The sequence below is a fragment of the Tursiops truncatus genome, chromosome 11, assembly GCF_011762595.2.
Source record: "Tursiops truncatus isolate mTurTru1 chromosome 11, mTurTru1.mat.Y, whole genome shotgun sequence".
In the NCBI taxonomy this organism is placed as follows: domain Eukaryota; kingdom Metazoa; phylum Chordata; class Mammalia; order Artiodactyla; family Delphinidae; genus Tursiops; species Tursiops truncatus.
This window is the reverse complement of record NC_047044.1, coordinates 20,440,194-20,460,818: the sequence shown is the minus strand read 5'-3', so window position 1 is coordinate 20,460,818 and position 20,625 is coordinate 20,440,194. Positions and strand designations below refer to the sequence as shown.

Here is a 20,625-nt window from a genome sequence, read left to right as displayed (position 1 = left end):
TTTTAATTGCAGTATAGTTGATTTACAGTATTGTATTTCATGTGTACAGAATAGTGATTCAGTATTTTGCAGATTATACTTCATTAAAAGTTACTCCAAGATCATGGCTGTAATTCCCAGTGCTATACAGTAGTACATCCTTGTTGTTGATCGATTTCATGCATAGTATACCGTGGCGGTATTTCTTTCAGATTAACAAACAGGACAGGTAGGTGTCTGCTTATGTGGTATGTGATTTCTAAGAGAAGGAGTCAGCCTCTTCCCCTGACCTGTTTCTTTGTCTACCGTCCTGTATCACTCAGGCTCCATTCAGGAAAACTGAAACTCAGCAGTTATTTTAACGGAGGTTAGGGCGGGGGAATTGATTAGGTAGATATCAGAGAACTAACATGTCACCCAGGGAGCCCTGAGGCCACACAGAAAATAACTTCAGGAAGTGAAGCAGCTACTGCTCCAGGGGCCAGAGGAACAGAAGGAAGAGGGTGAGGTTTTCAGAACCTTTAGAAGCTCAGAGGAGGAGCCCTGGAGCTGAGCCCTGTACTTCTGAGGAGATGTTGCCCTGGCTGGTACCTCTGGGGTATGGGACAATGCAGTGAGTCTAGTTTGGGGTATTTTTTAAAAGATGAAAACTGGAACCATTTGCCACGATGAGGTTGAAGAATCACTGCTGGGGTGACATCGACAAGGAGAACAGGCAAACAGGAAAGACCGAGTCCCCTTGCCTCCATTTTTTTCCCCTTCCAGTGCCCCCTAGGGGCAGAACATATCAGAGAGCCAGATGCAAAATAGCATTGTTGTTGGCAGGGTCCCTGCTCCAGCACATACAGAATATAGAAGAGGGAAGCTAAGAGATAACTTAGTGAGCAGTACACTCCCTAATCCCTGGAATTTTACAGTATGAACTTTAATCCTTTGGCTAAAGTCATCCGCATTTAAAATAAAAAATGTCCCTGGGAAAAGTGAAATTTTTTTTTTTTTTTTTGCGGTACGCGGGCCTCTCACTGTTGTGGCCTCTCCCGTTGCGGAGCACAGGCTCCGGACGCGCAGGCTCAGCGGCCATGGCTCACAGGCCCTGCCGCTCCACGGCACGCGGGATCTTCCCGGACCAGGGCATGAACCCGTGTCCCCTGCATCGGCAGGCGGACTCTCAACCGCTGCGCCACCAGGGAAGTCCGGAAAAGTGAAACTTTTAATGTTATTTTTCCTTTATATCCCATTATGAATAAGTTTATCAGATCTTTTCTAGAGAGTTAAAAACAAGGGGAGGAAGGAAGAGCCCTAGAGGGGGTACTGTTGCTGTAGCAGGAATAGATAGAGGTTGCCACTAAGATGGTAGAGGGGGGAAAAATGGTCAAAAAAGAAAAAAAAAGACAGGGATTAAGGAAGGTAAATTTTTACCAAATTCCAAATTTTGTAGATGCTTGACGTAATTTCTAGGTCTTTGCTGATCACAACAACCAAAATAAACTGCAGGAAAGTAGACAGATCTGTCCCTTTGGTCGGCACTTGGACCTACTCAGCTGCAGTAAGGGAATATAAAAACAAGACCCATGACCAAGACCAGACTAAGACAACAGCCATGGATGAGTCACTGAATGATTAATTTACACAGTGACAATTACTTAGGTAATTCAGGAGAAACCTTACTATTGACTGAATGACAGCACCCTAATTAGTAGAAAGCTAAGGACTGGGTTATCCTAAATTGGATTTTTCTGGTCTGAGGATTAATTAGGAAATCACTTATGTTTCCACACTTGGTGTACAGATTTTTTTAAAAATGATTTCCTCTTCATTCTGGCTCACTTGAGTGGCAGATAAAAGTGATCTCTGGGGCTTCCCTGGTGGCGCAGCGGTTGAGAGTCCGCCTGCCGATGCAGGTGACACGGGTTCGTGCCCCGGTCCGGGAGGATCCCACGTGCCTTGGAGCGGCTGGGCCCGTGAGCCATGGCCGCTGAGCCTGCGCGTCCGGAGCCTGTGCTCCGCAACGGGAGAGGCCACAACAGTGAGAGGCCCGCGTACCGAAAAAAAAAAAAAAGTGATCTCTAATAAATTTAAATATTGCAGTGCTTTCATGTTTCCATTCTGAATATCCATTTCAATTCAGTCAGCGTCAAGAACCATTTCTCTGACAGGCACTGTGTAGGGCTGTACAGAGATGAATGGATCACAGTTTTTATCCTTAAGGGTTAACGGTTGAGCCCACAGAGGCTCTGGAGTTTTCGGGTCCTGGACCCCAATCCCAGCTCTGCAACTCACAAGCGGTATGATTCTGAGCTTCAATTTCTTTACTCATAAATTGGGAATAATAATAATACCCATGGAATATTGTAAAAAGTAGCAACACAGTATTTAAGTACATATGATAAATGTTCAATAAATTTGTTATTGTTAATAATATATGTACCTGATATATAAATAGATAATTTTGATATATGTGAACTTTCTCACTAAAGATGCAGATACTTTAGGATTGGCCTGAATTGTTACTAATTCCAGGATATCACTTTTCTCTCTCTTCTTCTTCCCTCCATCCTTTGCTCCTCCTGCCACCTCCTCTTCCTCCAGAATTATCCAGATAACTGTCCATCTCCCTAGTTCGCTTGGTTCTGTGTATACCTAGCCAACATCATTTACTGTTCCTCTAAACAGTACATTGGTTTTAAAAAATAATTAGAATGGATTTGAGGTACCTTTATAATAACATCAATTTACTCCCATATATTCCATTCCCAAATTTAGGCACTTTAACTGTTACTAGTGTCAAATTAATCATGACACACCTCACCACTAATCATGTCCTGATGTGACATGTGGATAAGACTCCCAAGTTTGTCTGTTGCTTCTTTCTTAAAACCTGTCCAAATGAACATACCAGAAATTCCACTCTTAGATATGTTCTTCTTTGAGAAACACTTGCTCATGTGCATTTTGCAGCATTGTTTATAATAATGAAACATTAGAAATAGCCTACGTATCCACCAGCAGGAAAGTGAACCAACAAACTGTAGTGTCCTCATACAACAGACTTCTAAGCAGCAGGAAATGTGATTGGACTAGAGCTCCTTTTGTCAACATGAATGAAACTCACATGGTTGCACAAGGAAAGTAAGATGCAGAAGAATGAGTAGAGCATGATACCATTTCTGTAAAGTTTTTAAACATACAATCTAATGCTGTATTTTTAGGAATACAGCATTTTTGTGTATCTGAGAATATTTTGTTAAAATAAAGACTTTTTAATACTTGATTTCAAAATAGCAGGTACTTATTTATCAGGGCGTGTTAGAACTTTGAGGATCAGTAATCTTTATAAAAAGTGTCAAAGAGAGAGCTAATAATATCATAAACCTTCCATTTATGAGCACAGTGTGTACGTGAGTACACTGCAGGCAACACCTCCTAATCTTCAAACCTCTCTCTGAAGTGGGTATTATTGTTGACCCATTTGAAAGATCAGGATACTGAGGCTTAGAGAAGTTACTTTTTAAAATTCAAATAGTTAGTACTTGGCAGAACCAAGACTCTAACCCAGGTTTGTTTTACCTTGAACCAATAAAGTAGATGCTATTATAAGAGCTCGTGGGTTCATAAAAAGTATTCTATCTATCCATGAGGCAGCTTCTTCCTTCTGAATTGTGAGAAAATAAATTTCTATTGTTTAACCTACCCAATCCATTGCACTTTGTTATGGCAGCTGTAGCAAATGAATACACGTAGTTGTTATACTTCATTTGTAATGATAGTTTGACTAGGTATAGAAATCCTTTTCCCTTAGAATTTTTAAAGTCTTGATCCTTTGATTCTAAAACTCAGTATTGCCGCTGAGAACTTTAAAAACATTCCAGTTCCTAATTCCCTCTATGTAACTTGTTTTCTCCTCTATGGAAGCTTGTATGATCATTTCTTTGTCCCCCGTGTTCTGAAATATCGTAGTTACGTATCTTGATGTGGCTCTGTGGTCATCTGTTGTACTGGTCCCTTTCAACTTGACTACTCTTATCTTTCAGTTCACAGAAATTTTCTTGAATAATTCTTGAATTTTGTGGATGAGTTGTTCTCCTTCTAGAATTTTTATTTTTCAGATATTGGACTTCCTGAGCTGAGACTCTCACATCCTTATCTTTCCTCTCCATTTGTTATGTATACCTTTTTGCCCTGGGAGATTTCTACAACTTATTTTCAAATTCTTCTATTGAGCTTTAATTTCTGCTCTCATTTTGTTTTAGTTTCAAAGGACTATTTTATTCTCATAAGGTTCTAGCTTTTTAAGATCATATTTTGAGCCTTTTTCACAATTGCATTATCTTCTTAACTCTCTGAACATAATGATTTTTTAAATTGACATATAACACAGTGGTTTCAGGTGTACAGTATAATGATTATTTGTATATACTGCAAAAGGAACACCACAATAAGTCACTTAACATCCGTCACCATACATAGTTACCAATTTTTTTCCTTGTGATAACTTTTAAGATTTACTCTTAGCAACTTTCAAATATGCAATACAGTATTATTAACTAAAGACACCATGCTGTACATTACTTCCCCGTAACTCATTTATTTTATAGATGCAAGTTTGTACCCTTTGATCCCCTTCACCAACTTTGTCCACCCCCACCCTGAGTAACCACCAGTTTGTTCATTTGTTCTCCGAATCTAGGAGCTTGTTTTCTTTTTTAGATTCCATGTATAAGCAAGATCATAGGTTATTGGTCTGTCTTCCTCAGACTTACTTCACTTAGCATAATGCCCTCGGTGTTCATCCATGTCATCACATGGCAAGATTTCCTTCTTTTTTATGTCTGAGTTATATATATATACAACACCACATTTCCTTTATTATTCATTTATTGGTGGACACAGGTTGCTTCCATATCTTGGCTATTACAAACAATACTGTAATAAATATGGGGGCACGTATATCTTTTCAAGTTAGTATTTTCATTTCCTTCAGATGAATACCCAGAAGTGGAATGGCTGCATCATATGGTATATGGTAGTTCTATTTTTAATCTTTTGAGGAACATCTGTGCTGTTTTCAATAGTGGCTGTACCAGTTTAAAATCCCACCAGCAGTGCAAAAGGACTCCCTTTTTTCCACATGCTCACCAACACTTGTTTCTTGTCTTTTTGATAATAGCCATTCCGATAGGTCTGAGATGGTATCTCATTGTGGTTTTGATTTTATTTTCTCTGGTGATTAGTGATGTTGAGCATCTTTTCATGTTGGCCATCTGTATGTCTTCTTTAGAAAAATGTCTGTTCAGATCCTCTGCCCATTTTTTTATATCAGATTGTTTTTTTGCTATTGAGTTGTATGAGTTCTTTATATATTTCAGATATTAACCCCTTATCAGGTATATGATTTACAAATATTCTCTCCCATTTCATAGGTTTCCTTTTCATTTTGTTGATGGCTTCCTTCTCTGTGCAGAAGCTTTTTAGTTTGATGTAGTACCACTTGTTTAGTTTTGTCTTTGTTGCCTTTGCTTTTGGTGTCAAATCCAAATAAATCATCACCAAAACCAATGTCAGGGAGCTTACTGCTTATATTTTCTTCTAGGAGTTTTATGGCCTCAGGTCTTACATTCAAGTCTTTAATCCATTTTGAGTTAATTTTTATGTATAGTGTAAGATAGTGGTCCAGTTTCATACTTTTGCATGTGGCTCTCCAGTTTTCCCAACACCATTTATGGAAGAGGCTGTCCTTTCCCCATTGTATGTTGTTGGCTCCTTTGTCATAAATTAATTGACCATATGTGTGTGGGTTTATTTCTGGGCTCTCAGTTCTGTCCCGTTGATCTTTGTGTCTGCTTTTATGCCAGTACCATATTGTTTTGATTTCTGCAGCTTTGTAATATAGTTTGAAATCAAGGCATGTGATACCTCCAGCTTTGTTTTTTCTCAAGATTGCTTTGGCTATTCAGGGTCTTTTGTAATTCCATACAAATTTTAAGATTTTTTTTTCTATCTCTGTGAAAAATGCCGTTGGAATTTTGAGAGGGACTACATTGAATCTATAGATTGCTTTAGGTAGTATGGACATTTTAACAACATTAATTTTTCCAGCCTATGAGCATGGAATATCTTTCCATTTGTGTCTTTTTCAATTTCTTTCATCAATGTCTTACAGTTTTCAGTGTACAGGTCTTTCACATCCTTGGTTAAATATATTTCTAGGTATTTTATTCTCTTTGATGCAATTGTAAATGAGATTTTTAAATTTCTCTTTCTGAGAGTTCATTATTAGTGTATAGAAATGCAACAAATTTTTGTGTATTGATTTTGTATCCTATAACTTTACTGCATTTGTTCTACAGTTTTTTTAGTGGAGAATTTAAGGTTTTCTATAAATAATATCATGTCATCTGCACATAGTGACAGTTTTACTTCTTCCTTTCAAATCTGAATGCCTTTTATTTCTTTTTCTTGCCTAATTGCTCTGCCTAGGACTTCTAATACTATGGAGTTTGGGGGGGAAAGAGGGGGTTGTCTTTTTTCCTCCCATTTTTATTGAGATGTAATTGACATACAGCACTGTATAAGGTTAAGGTGTACAGCATAATGATTTGACTTACATACATCATGACATGATTATCACAATATGTTTAGTGAACATCCAATAGTATGTGAATAAAAGTTACAACAGTTGGCCTCTTGTCTTGTTCCTGATATTAGAAGAAAAGCTTTCAACTTTTCATCATTGAGTGTGATGTCAGTTGTGGGCTTGTCATATATGGCCTATTCATAATGATTTTTTTAATATTTCATCACTCTACATAGCTGATTTCCTCTAACGTATTTCTTTCTGATTGTTTTTGTCTCTGCATTTTTCTCTATCTTTTATGTTAATAGATTTCTTCGGATATGTAGTAATCTTTGGCTGGCTGTCCATATTTAAGAATAGGAAATGCAAAACTTGAGAAGAAGTTTAGAGTATAAGGTGGGGCCTGTCAACTGTGGGCTTCGTGGCTGGGTAGTTTTATTTTGGAGTCTCTGATGTCACTAGATTTTTCATCTTAGGCTGCTTGGATTCCCCAGAGAGGTCTCTGCCAGTCTTCTGCCTGAAAAGTCGAGGCCTGGCTGCCAGTGTTATAGAGCCTAAATGGATGAAGGTAGCTGGGAGTCTCAGCTTCCAGGATGCAAATATTCACTTGATCCTCCAGAGTTCACTATGGTACCCCTACTCCTAACCATGCCTGATTTCTCAGTTCAGAGACTATATTACCCTATCAAAACAAACAAACAGACAAACAAAACTCCAGTACTCTGTTAGAGTACAAGTGAGGATCTGGGGATCTGACTTCTTCCTAAACAGCTTTCAGCCAGTACTTATTTAAGCATCCCCTTCAGCCCACTTCTAGAGGTCACTGGTGCCCCAGTTCTACGATTTTATGAGATTTTGTAGCATACATATAATTTGTCTTGGTTCTCTCCAGAGCTGATTTAGTATTCAGCTTTTTCTGGTCTCCTAACTCTGTTACCACTTGTCGGTCTACTTTTCTCATTCCAACATTTTCTTGCTATTTTCTTCTGCTATCCCTGTCCCTTGAGTGTTACACCTTTATTTAAACACAAATACACACACATTGCTATTGTTTTCATGGGGTTTTGAGAGAGAGAAAAATTGAATACAGGTGTTTAATTTTCCATCCTTACCTGAAAGTCTCAAGAGCAAGTATTTCTTAATTTGTATTTAACATTCAAATAGAAAAGGTGAGATTGTGAAGTACAATTAAAAATGACCATTGGAATAAAAATGCCTCACATTCCAGTAGCTTATCGCCTAAAAAGAGGCCTGAAAATTTTTACCAGTCAGGACTCTGAATATTATATATTTAGTTCGATAATCATCTCATCCTTTTCCTTATAACAAGTATACTTAAGAAGTTAGGGGAATTCCCTGGTGGTCCAGTCGTTAGGACTCCGTGATCTCACTGCCAAGGGCCCAGGTTCAATCCCTGGTTGGGGAACTAAAATTCCACAAGCTGTGTGGTGCAGCCAAAGAAAAAAGTTATTGCACTGCAGTTGCCTAAAGCCCCCAAAACTATCAAAATAGGGCTTAAAAAAATTAATTGGTTGCTTTGTTCCTACTTAGATTTTCACTAATTTGAGGACGTAATTTAAGTGACAGTTAACAGTATCACCTTTGCTTCTCTTTGTTAAAAAAAAAAAGGGAGGTCTCTATTTAAAAGTCTAATTAAGAAAGTTTCCTGAAATATTTATCTTTAAGGCATTAACCTTCACTGTTCTTTTTGTATTATGAAATGGTACAATTTCAACCATCACGAGAGACTGGTCTGTTGGTCATCTACTGCTGTGTAACAGTAAAAGTTACTGGCTTAAAACAGCACACGTTTTATTTGCTCATGATTCTTTTGTTTGAGCAGTTTGTGCTGGAATCAGCTGGTCAGTTCTTCCACTGGTTTCAGCTGGAGTCAACACGTGGTTGCAATCATCTCTTTGCTCAGCCAGGCTGGACCGTCTGAAATTCTCTCCCTTCCATGTCTGGTGGATGGTGCCAGCTTGTGGCTGGGTTTCTCTCTCTATGTGGTCATTTATCTTCAGAGAGGCTAGCTCAGGCTTCCGTATGTTGACGGTCTTGGGGCAGTGTTCCAAGTGGACGGGAGTGGGTGCTCAGAGCTTGGACCTCAGCTCAGAACCCAACAAAAATCACTTCTTCCACATTCTGTTGATGAAAGCCAGTCATAAGACATACTCAGATTCAAGAGGTGAAGAGATAGACTCTATCTCTTGATGGAAGAAGCAGGAAATTCACATCACAACGGGATGTGTATATAGGAATGGGAGGAATTGTGACCATTTTTTGCATTCCACCACAGTCTTCCCTCTGGCATGTATTTTATTCACATTTCTCCCACAGAGAAAATATGCTTATTCCCATTTCAGGATCCCCAAAGTTCTCATCCCAATGTGACATTAGGCTTAAAGTCCAGGATCTTTTGTTCCAACATCAGGTTCAATTGGGGATGAGAATCCTTGGAAGCAGCTCTTGAGGTATAGTTCTTCTTGGACCAGAGACCTGTTCATATAAAAGTCAAACTAACTGCCCCTTACGTTTCCAGCAGACCGTGAGGAGAGATGGGCCCAGATAATTACAATAGATGCTTCCGTTCAAAATGGAGAGCAACAGAAGCAGAGCAGTTCTGAAATCCAGTGGGGCACGTGCTTCAAGCCCCTGTACTCTAGGGCCAAGAAACATGCCTTGATTAATAATCTGTTTCTGTTTCTTTCTTTGCCATATGCCTTAGATTTTTAAATTTATAGAAGTCAATAATGTGGCTAAGAATCTAAAATACGTATACAGCACCATCTATAGGTAGTTAAATGCTTCTTGAGAAAGTTTCCACTTGAAGTTTTAAAACATGGAGATTTTCATATCTTGGAGGATACTTGTTTATTTTATCAATTTCAGAAATGTCATAAGGTAGGTATTAAACCAAATTTTTTAAAGCCTCTTCATTGCCTTTATTTCCCCCAAAGTAGTAACACATACGAAGAAAGCATAATTATAAAATAAAACTGATTTTCAGAATCTTTAAGTTAGAGGAAAATGTAAAATGTATCTGTGATATAATCTGACAATCTCTGCAACATTCAGTGGGTCTCTAGGTATGGAAAACACATGGTCTGATTATTCACTCGGGCCCTAGAATAAGGAACAAGGCAGTCCAAGCCCTGCCTGCATTCTGCGGGAGAAGGGGGGCAGACAGTGAACATGCAGATACATGTCTCCCCACCCCTGCCCCAATTAAAAAAAAATTCTAAATAAAACTTAAGAAGAAAATAAAACAAGGTAATAGAACAGAGAGGGAGTAACTGGTGAAGCAGGAGAGTGACAGTCCTAGCTAGGATGGTAAGGACGTGACATTTAAGTTGAGACCAAAAAGTGATGCAAAAATCTAGGAACAGCATGGGCAAAAGCCCTAGGCAATAACAAGCTGGATTTTTTTTTCCAAGGACAGAAAAAAGGGCAAGGTTGCCGGTTTACAGTGACCAAGGGGAAAAAGAAAGGAGTTGAAGTCATTGGTGTAAGCAAGAACCAGACCATGTATGAGAATTTAGACCATGGAAAGGTGTTTGGGCTTTATTCAAAAATCGGTGGGATGTCATTGAAGAGCTTTAAGCAGAAGAGGGATAAGATTTTATTTATGTTTTAAAAGATCATTGCCTCATAGATTCATAGAGGATGAACTAAAGGGAGAAAGAGTGAAATTAGAATAGTCAGGCGGCTACTGCAGTAGTCCTGGAAACAGCTTTGAAGCAAGAAGTGTGAGAAAGGATCAGATTCAGGGTAACATTTGGGAAGAGGAACCCAAAGAACTTGATTGGATATCAGATATGAGAGACAGAGGATCAAAGATAATTTCAAGTTTGTGACTTGAGAAATTGGGTGCCTAGTAGTGCCATTTTTTAAGATGGAAAAGACCAGGGAGGAAGCAGGTTTTTCTTTTACAAAGGTGCAGATCAGAAGTTCTGTCTGGGACGTGTTCGGTTTGAGTTGTCTCTTAGACTACAAATGTGATCTCAAATAGATGATTGGACACTATATCCAACTGCCTACCAACTAGGTTTAGTGATCTATCTCAGTAATTTATCGTCTCGCTTTGTGACTGTCTAACCCTGTCCTTGGGCAGTTAAGGCATTATGACCCTCATTTTCCTGACCGATTACTGTGTCTCAGAGAGACTCAGTGACCTCCTCCAAACCACACAGCTAAAGGAGAAGAGCAGGATTTGAATTCAGGTCTTCAGGCAACCTGTACATGGACCTGGAGGGCACGCTCACCCCTCGCCCAGTTTCCTGCTCCAGTTTCTGTAGTCAAAGGGGGATGCAAGATAAGGACCCCATCGTTAGGCTCGTCCTGCTTACTCAAAGTGTCGTCCACAGTTCAGGCACTTGTTTATCTGCACTGTCAATATCAGTTAGCTCCCAGCCACGTGCGGCTGTTTAAATTTTAATCAGTTTAAATTAAAGTAAAAATTCACTTTCTCAGTTACACTAGCCACAGTTCAGGTGCTTAACAGATACATATGACCAGTGGCTACCATATTGGATAACACAGATATAGAACATTTCCATTATCTTAGAAATTTTTATCCAACAGTACTGGCCTCTAGCCAATTCAAACTAAAGTAATTGTGAAGACAGTGTAGTCTTATCCTCACAGCTGTGGCCTAAGAGGAAAGTTTAGGAAAAAGAAATGAGTTGTTATCTGCTTTACAAGTGGCACGCTTCATAAGCTGAGTTTATACCCGTCTCTAAAAAGCACCTTTCCCCAGTTCACACCCTTGAATGTTGGCGTGTTTCTCATTTTATCGAATAGGAATATATAAGAAAGGAGCTGGGTTCTTTCCGCTTTTGCAGTCCCCTGATTAAAATACATGCATACCTAACATCCACGTCCCTTCCCACCCTCCACCCACCTCCATGTATAACACCCTCAACACACAGTGCTTTGCACAGAGCAAACAGAATGCTTGACTGATAAACACCCGGCATATTGTGATACTCTACCACACTGCCGTGGACAGGTGACCACAGGAGAACATATCAGTAAAGAGCAAATAACCACAGCCCCAGGAGGTCTGGAGTTGAACCTCAGTTTCACAGCGTTTTCCTTTTCTATTTCATCCCTCCTCGAATAAAGGAGGTCGGAGCCTTCCCAAGTAAAAACCAAGAGCTGTTCTCCTCCAGGGAAGGCAGGAGGGTAGAGGTCCTGGAGGGGGTCAGCGGGAGCCTCAGGCTCAGGTCTGCCCATTACTTAGTGAGCAGGGCCTTCCTCGTAGGGCAAGATGGAAGCATTCAGAAAGCCCCCTTCACACACATGCACGCAGGCAGACCTTCCAGCAGTTCCTTTTACAAAAGAATGGGAAGATTTGGAGCAAGGCATTTGGGTTTTTTTATTATTATTATTATTTATTTATTTTTGGCTGTGTTGGGTCTTTGTTGCTGCACACAGGCTTCCTCTAGTTGCGGTGAGTGGGGGGCTACTGTTCGTTGTGGTGTGCAGGCTTCTTATTGCGGTGGCTTCTCTTGTTGCGGAGCATGGGCTCTAGGCGCGCGGGCTTCAGTAGTTGTGGCATGCGGGCTCAGTAACTGTGGCTCGCGGGCTCGAAAGCGCAGGCTCAGTAGTTGTGGCGCACAGGCTTAGTTGCTCCGCGGCATGTGGGATCTTCCCGGACCGGGGCACGAACCCGTGTCCCCTGCATCGGCAGGCAGATTCTCAACCACTGCGCCACCAGAGATGCCCGGCGTTTGGTTTTTTAACCCTTTCTCAACACCTGCTGGTTGAATGACTTTGGGCATGTTGCAGAATTCCTCTAAGGGGTAGGATAAGGAGATAGATGTTTAGAGCCTTAATCATATAGTTGATCCTCCACCAATTCAGCAGTTTATTCCCCTCCTCACCACGGAGGGTGAAAGTAAGAACAACCTAGAACAGAAATTGCATTTTCCCTTTAAATTTTCTTTTTTCTAATATTTCAGGGGTTTTTTTTATAGGTAGTACTTACTTATGATAAAAACGTCTTAAGTGTGTACAGTGAAGTTTCCTTCCTACCTTCCCAGTCACCTAGTTCTTCCCATAGGCAACCAGTCTTTCCAGATGTTTATATATCCTTCCATAGTCATTCTCTGCATGCACCGACAAACATACATGTCAACACATATATCTATGTACTCCTTTACATGTATATGTTTTCCTCTTGGACACAAATAGCTGTATGACTGTTTTGAGCTTTATTTTTGCCCTGTAGTATCTTGGAGATTTTTTATATCTACACTGAGCATCCTTAATCTCTTTACAGCTGCAGTGTTCCATTGTAGCGTTGTACCATTATTTGTTTATCCCCTCCTCTGCTGATGAATTATTTAGTTCATTTCCAGAGGTTTGCTGTTATAACCTATGCCACAGTGAACATTCTTGTACATCTGTCACTTTGCACATGGGTGAGCATACTTGTAGAATAAATTTCCAGAGAGGAATTGCTAGATCAGAGGAGATGTGATGAGGCTATTTGAATAATTTTGATAGACCTGGTCAAGATGCCCTCATACAATTTGTACTTGTTTGCTGCCCAGCAGCAATGTGTGAAAGCAGAGCTGAGTTTCTAAGCCTGGGTGGAACCCTCATACCTCAGAGTACCAAGTCTTACATTTCCCCAACAGCTCCACTTACATGGTGTTTGTGTGTGATTTCATTTGAGGAGGGTTGTTTTGTAAGTGGCTAAGAAAAGCTTGAGAACCGTGATGTAGGAAGTCATCACTGTTCTTTCTCTTAGCCCTCCAGTTTGAAGGAGTGACAGAGAAAATGAGATTGCTCCACCCCCTACAAGAAGATCCTTAGACAAGTAACGTGGAGAGAATAGTTCATATGGTAGCTGGAAAGATGGAGTGGGTAGAAAGATTTCCAGGAAGCAGAAATAGAGGCCAAGGTATAATGAGATGAGAGTTAGTCTCATAGGCCCCCACATTAGCTGGGGTTCTCCAGAAGATCTCATTTGTTCTCATCTGAGCCAACTTTAAGGGCTTATCGTATGCCAAACCCCATACCAGTACTGGAAATAGAGATGCACATGGTCGGTCCCTGCTCTGAAGAAGCTCTTACAGAGAAGACAGTCATGTAGGCAGACAAATTCTATATAATGTTATAGAAACAACAGCAATGGTGACAGCTAACTCTGAGAGCTGATTAAATGCCAGACTCAGGCTCAGCAGTGTTCCTCACCTCACCTAATTCTGCAGAAACCCTATGAAAATGATTACAGTGCTATCCCATTTCACAGATGAGGAAACCAAGACCCAGGGAAGTTGAGGGACAGTCCCAACACCACACAGTAAGTGGCAAAGCTGGGGTTCAGGCTGAGGTCGGTCTCACTTCAAAGTCTTAAGGGAAAGTGGGCATAATGCTGAAGCTAAAATTTCATCTCTCTCCTTCATGAAATGGTTTTTCTGCTCCCTTCTCTTTTCGTAGCACCACATTACTCTTCAGGGTGTGCGTGGGGGAGTTAGGGAAGACCTCCAGAGGGAGATGTGACCTGAGCTGAGGCTCTAAGGATAAGTAGAAACAAGGAGAACATTCCCAGCAGAGCACCTCTTGGGCTGATCCCCAGGAGAACCAACGTCCAGGAGTCAGAAGTTTCTGCCCCAGGGAGGCAAGTGAGTGGCACGGATAAGATGACAGCCTCTGGAGCCAGACTGCCTGAGTTCAGATCCTGGCTCTGATCCTTACTGAGTGACTGGGGTGCATCACTTAACCTCTCTGGTTCTTCGCCTGTAACATGGGGCTGTACAGTACTGACCTCCCGGCTTATTATAAGCATGGAATGAGTTACCATATCTGGAGCTTAGAATAGTGCCTGGAAGCACATGCTCTATATATTTGTTCCCACTGTAGAATCTCCAGGACCCAGGTACAACCTAGATGTAAAGAAGAGGAAAACAAAATTGTGAAGTTCACCTGTGGTGCTTATTATAGAGAACATGAGCTCCCAAAATGTAATGGGGTGCTATCAAAAACAGAAGGAAGCGGAAAACCATTTAGTGGAGGAGGGACATGCGCTTTTAGCCCAGAATTGTCTTGTCAAGCACGGTCATGCTTATCAGCTTTCAGTTATCTGAAATTGTGAGTCAAAAATGGGCTTTTTTATTTGTTGTCTACTTCTTTATGCCATCTTTATTGGTATTAAAGTGCAGTGGTCTGTCTCAAATAAGGTGAAAAAGCAGAGGAGGATAAAATAAAAGGAACCGCATTTGATGTAACTCTTAGTTTTCCCCTCTTCCTCTTTGATGCCATAAAATGTTTTCAGAAAACCCTAGAGAAGATATAAGATAAATGCTGCAGCTTCCTCATTTACCCACATAGCATTTATCTCTCCTCCACCAAGTCAAATTACTTTTTTCTGAGAACAATATTCTATAACAGAATACAGGAGAAGTAGAAATGAGAGGAAAGTCCTTCTCCAAGAAGTCGGTCCATGTGATTTACATTTTGTCTTCATATTCTCTGGCCTTTTTCTCCTTTACCCCAAACTCACATTCCCAGTTCAATTCCCAAGCCAAACCCCATGCTTGGACCACCCTTTCTCCAGGCCAGTTTTATCTCCGAATGATTTGAGCAACACCTAAGAATTCATCTTCTTGGGAAAAGAAATTTTAATAGAGAGAGAGGAGAGAGTACTGAACTCTTCGGGTGGCAGAAGTGCAGTTGGAGGGGTGGCGAGACTCGCTGAGGAAGGTGACTTCTGAGCTGGATTTTGAGGGCAATGGCTGCTACCATTGATAAGTCTTGCATGGTGTCCAATTCATGCAAAGTACCCAATAAAAGTTTGCTGAGTTAATAAACTTTATAATTTACGAAGCAATTATACTTTCCCAGTATCTCTAATATTCTACCATTTAACATGTTCTTGGGAGGGGAAGACCTGGCCACTTCATGCTGCGTTGTATGGTCCTGGAAGCTCTATCTGTTACCTGGAAAACCTCTCAGTAGGGTAGGAACACCTACTGGGAACTCAGTGTTGTGTGTGTGTGTGTGTGTGTGTGTGTGTGTGTGTGTGTGTGTGTGTGTGTGTGTGTGTGTGTGTGTGTGTGTGTGTGTGAGTCCTGTGAGAAACTGCAGAGGCTGGGTGGGCCCTTGGCTGAGAGAGCAGCAATCTTAAGTATATGCTCTAGAAGAGAGGGGGACCCCTTCCAGGAGAGGAGGAACATGGGAAAGGAGCGGGAGAGAAGCAATTTCTAGAGACGCGCCTCTGACCTCACCCCTGAGCCAGGCCAGAGCTCATTTCCTAACTCTTGTGTCTATCACCCAAACCAGTTTCAGATATTAAAATTCCTGAAAATGACACGGGAGGGGATGAGGTAGACGACAAAAGGAGATAAAAACAAAATGAATTTTTAGTTGAATTTATCTAACGACCTTACTGAGGAAAAAAAAAACAAGATATGAGGCTTAGCCTTGGTATTAGTTGAAAGTCACTTAATTTCATTTAGCTCCAGCTCTCTCCTGACATAATGATGTGAATGTTCTCAGGAGGCTGAGAATCGAGCTGCTGAGAGTTGTGAGCCTCTTGCCTCTGGTGTGACCTCTGGGTTCTCTCATTGCTGTTCCAGACATACCCTCTCTGTGACAGACGGAAGACACCTCTGTCTAAGTCACACCAAATTATATCAAAGATTAGATCCCTTGCCTCCAATTAATCCTCAATTTGTGCTTTCAATGTGTGTGCGCAGCTTCATCATACACAACAAAGACACTTTCTTCAACAATGCCACGAGAAGTAGAATCGTGCATCATATTTTACAAAGAATAAAGTATGAAGAAGGAAAAAACAAAATTGGTAAGTAGTATAACAAGTTACATTTGATTTGGGGGATTACAGACTCTATCCTTTGGTTTTATTAAGTTGATATCAATTCTAGAAATGCTCATCATTCATAAAACCTCTACCTGCATACTCCCCTGATGGATAACTCAGAAGTGTAAAATCTTAATAGAATCCTTAGATCGCTTTTTAAAAATAACATGGCATCTCATTTATCTAAGATCATGGAGAAGTGCTCTCAATTCAATAAATATGTAAGGAGTGCCCATTATGTGCCAGGTACTGGGTGAGGTGTTGGGGAGATGGGCACCGTTCTCTCCTGGAGCATATGTTCAAGGAGTTAAAAACAGACAGTAAATAAGTAAACACAATACATAACATGAAGAAATCGAAATAGATGATGTTTCAGAGATAGACGGCTAAGGGGTGGGGGTGAGTTCAAGCTGAGATGGATGGAGTGGTCAGGGAAAGCTTTTCTGAGACGCTGAATTTGCACTGAAACCTGAATGACAAGAGGGAGCCAGTGTGGGAAGTTGGAAGAGCAGGTGTTCCAGGCACAGGGAGCAGCAAAGGGCAGAGAAGAGCTGTCACACGTAAGTACATCCTCCCAATAATCACCTCCCCCAGTAAATAACCTCCACACAGTATATTTGGGGCATTTGTACGAGAGTCTTTCCATAATATATTACCAAATATCCTTCCTTATTAAACAGATTACTATATATCAGGAGGATTTGGGTGGCTTTGTTTTTGGGTATCTCTGTCCCAGTGAGATTTTTATCAATACTTTGAAGAATGACCTATGTCAGTCAGGGTCTAATCAGAACACAAAAGCCACACAGAATTTGAACAGGAAAGTTAATATATAAATAACTAACTGTGACAGAAGTTTGTAGTTAATGGAGGATTGGCTAGTAAAGGGTAAGAAAACCTCTAAAGAATAGAAAAGGAGCAGATATTAGGAGCAGCCACCAGCCCTACAGAGACTCCCCACAACAAAGCTGAGATGCAGACCTTGTTGGAAAGGGTGCGGCTGCGGTTCACTAGATGGCAGAAAAGTTTGCTGGGGGTTCTGTGCCAGTAGGACTCTGCGAATCTGCCATCTCAAGTACTGGGAGAAGCTGCCTGGAGGGGTTCCAAGGAAGCCATTCATTCGGAGGTGTTGCACCAGCGTTATTACTCTGTGAAGCTGTTCAGGGGGACACCCGCCCTTAAGGAGGGGCCAGGGCTGCTGGCCACCAGGCACTGCAGGTGCTGGATTCCACAGAAGCTATGAGCTGCAGAAGCCTACTGAGAGGAGCATGCTAGTACCAAGAGGACAAACTCCTTCCTCCCCCATTGTCCCTCCAGTGCCTTCTGCTGACAAAGCTTAACATTGTACCACCTGGCAAAGGAGGAGTATTTACAAGGTCCAGCTCCATTATTGCAAAGCAGGCAATGAACCTGCATTTGGAGCTAAGGGGCAATAAACTGATAGCTGGCACATAACCTAGACAGTGTTCTCATCAGGCTTTCAGGTGGGGTGGAGGCTGGAAGGATGCATTATGTTAGTCATTGGAGTCAGATCCTCATAGATCTCAGTGATGGCATTTAATAGTTTGTAAATGTAGAGTGCTGCACTCAAACTCAGCGAAACAGCTACCCTGATACCGTGTGGGAGAAATGTTGCTCAACACATCATGAAGAGAGATAGACTTGGGAGGTTTAGTTGAATGCAAGTGTGAGTCACTAGTATGCCGAAGCTGCAAAACACTACTTTGATCCCAAGCTGCATAAATTAAAATACTATAGGGAGAAACAGATACCTAGTCCAGATCTGAATACACCTGGAATCATGTGTTCAGTGAGAGTCAATGTAGGTGGGTATGGTGAAGTTGAACCTGACTTAGGGCTTTCTTGACTTGGATGGGGTTGTAGGTTAGCACGTTCTCATATTCTCTGCGGCAGCCATCCATCCTTGGGACACATCCCCCCCCCCCCCCGCCAGTAATGTCCTCCATGGCCATTCTGGCTCCAAGGATTTCCTCTTCTGAATTCCAATGGCAATTATTTTTGCAGTGTCTATTTGACGATTTGTACAACTCTTCTTTCATTACGTTGAATTATTTACTTTCAATGACATTATGAAAGTTCTACCAACTAAAGAGAACCACTGTTGACATTTTTGCGTACCAAATAACTTAAGTATCACATTAATTACTCTTTTCATCTTTATACCCCATTTGTCCACGTGATTTTTTTTAACAAACTTAGCATGTGCTATACATACTTTTATCATACTTTTCTTGGTTAACATCATATCAGGAACATGCTAGAAAACAAGTGAGTGGAAGTGAAATGATTATGGCAGTAGCTATTCTGGATTATTTCATAACATGCAAATAATTTTTAAAAACAGTCCCTTCGCTAATATTGGTAGTATAATACAAGCACACCTCACAACTCATTATAACATACTAGGGTATTGAGAACCTGCAGCTAAAAACTGCTGATCTAGATAATAAGCTCCTCAATTGTAAATAAGTTGCCTTGTTCACCTTTGTATCATCATTGCCTAGCACAGTATCTGGCACATAGGAGGAGTGCTTGTTGAACTGAATTGAAAATCTTTTAAACATGATCAATGTCTAACCATCAGCATTCGTACACAATCAAAGACTGTGTACAGTGAGGCCATATAGCAATTATTGTGCTTAACTTTTGCATCTCAAAATGTGGGTTATTTTTTACAACTAGTCAAGATGGAGACAGAAAAGGGCAAAGACAATAATTTTTAAATGTTTTGAAAAAACACGAGAAGTGTAATATTGTTACTAGTAAGAAATGATCGTTGTAAAAGTTTCTCTCATTTGATGAAAGAAAGAGAATTCTCTTCAAGAACCCCAGTGCTTTGAAAATCAGTAATGACGAACTGAAAAAATATCTGGTTAGAAATAACCGATCTCAGAATAAATTACTAACCCAAGATCAGACATTATGCTGAAAAATATGGAGTAGAACTATAAATGCTCTGTTGACCCAGTGTTTCATTATCATCTTTGGTTTCATAAATAAAAGAAACAACATGTTAGAAGAAAATTTAATTTATTGATAGAATTAATGTTTATCCTGTGTTATTTTCTGCCTGAAACTCTTTCTGAAAGTGGCATCTTGCATGAGCCAACATTGATTAGAGATAATACAAAAATACTGTCTGTAAACATGACATATAAGGGTATTTCAGTGGAGCAAAAATTACCACTATGTAAGTTTTTCAATTTCACTCTGAGTTTATTACAACTCTGAAAATCAAACCTAGTGAAATCCATTTTCAAAATAGAGCAATTAATAGATCAACAAAGGTTTATTTAACAATATAAGTGCATAAAATAAATCTTGAGATGAAGTCATATTTTCAAAACTGGTGCTCAAAGGGGAAGTTACTAAGGTGATAGATTTTAAATATTAACTACTTTCTTACTTTTCAGGTCTGTGATAAATTATCATAAATTTACAAAGGTCATCATGAGAAGTCTCTTATTAGGTCCCCGTGAATCTTATTTTTTCTGTTATTCCGGGATATTTGAAAGTTATTGATGATATATGTAGAATTCTTGATAGAGGCTCCAGAAAATCAAAGCTTTCTACATAATCATTTATTCATTCATTACAGAGGTATTTATTGAGGGCCTCCTGGGTGCTAGACAAAATACAAAGCCCTACGGATATTTGTATTTCAGATGCTTTTCTTAGACATTTAGTGTCAATGTCAAAGCATCTTAAAATACATTTACATGTTACCATGATTAAAAATACATAAACGTTAATTGACCCTCCATCAATAAAAAGTGAATCAGTGCATGTTCCATTTTCCAGTCAGGCTAAGCCTCTGGACTCTCATCAGGATCTCAAGCATGGAGAGACCTCATCTCTAAGCCACTTGAGAGACATCCTTCCAGCCATCTTCTCTGAAGTACATTTTAGGAAGTAGTAGTATTCTTGATCTGAAAGAAACTTTAAAGATCAAAACATTACACTTCCACTTCTGGCCAAGATGGAGTAACAGGCACAGGATTTGCTCTCCCACCTGAAACAGTCAAAAAAGGAAAAACAAAAAATGTATGAGATGACTATTTTCAAGACACTGAACATTGGGCAGTCAAGGACAGGGAAGCCCGAGGACAGAAAACAAATGAGGTGAGCCCTACAGTTGCCCCAGCTTACTACAGTGAGATGGTTTCTGGACAGCAACACAGGGAAAAAGAATCCAGGCAGAACCTGGTAGACTCCCTGA

At 40.4% G+C, this 20,625-nt stretch overlaps 1 protein-coding gene across 1 annotated transcript in view; it reads left to right on the top strand.

Annotated features, from left to right (window-relative positions):
- Positions 1-20,625, top strand: part of ANO4 (anoctamin 4) — a 440,366-nt gene that overhangs the window by 317,920 nt on the left and 101,821 nt on the right. Inside the window, exon 11 of the mRNA XM_073789215.1 lies at positions 16,261-16,367. Within this exon, the coding sequence (XP_073645316.1) occupies positions 16,261-16,367 (107 nt within the window). The remainder of the gene's footprint in view (positions 1-16,260; positions 16,368-20,625) is intronic.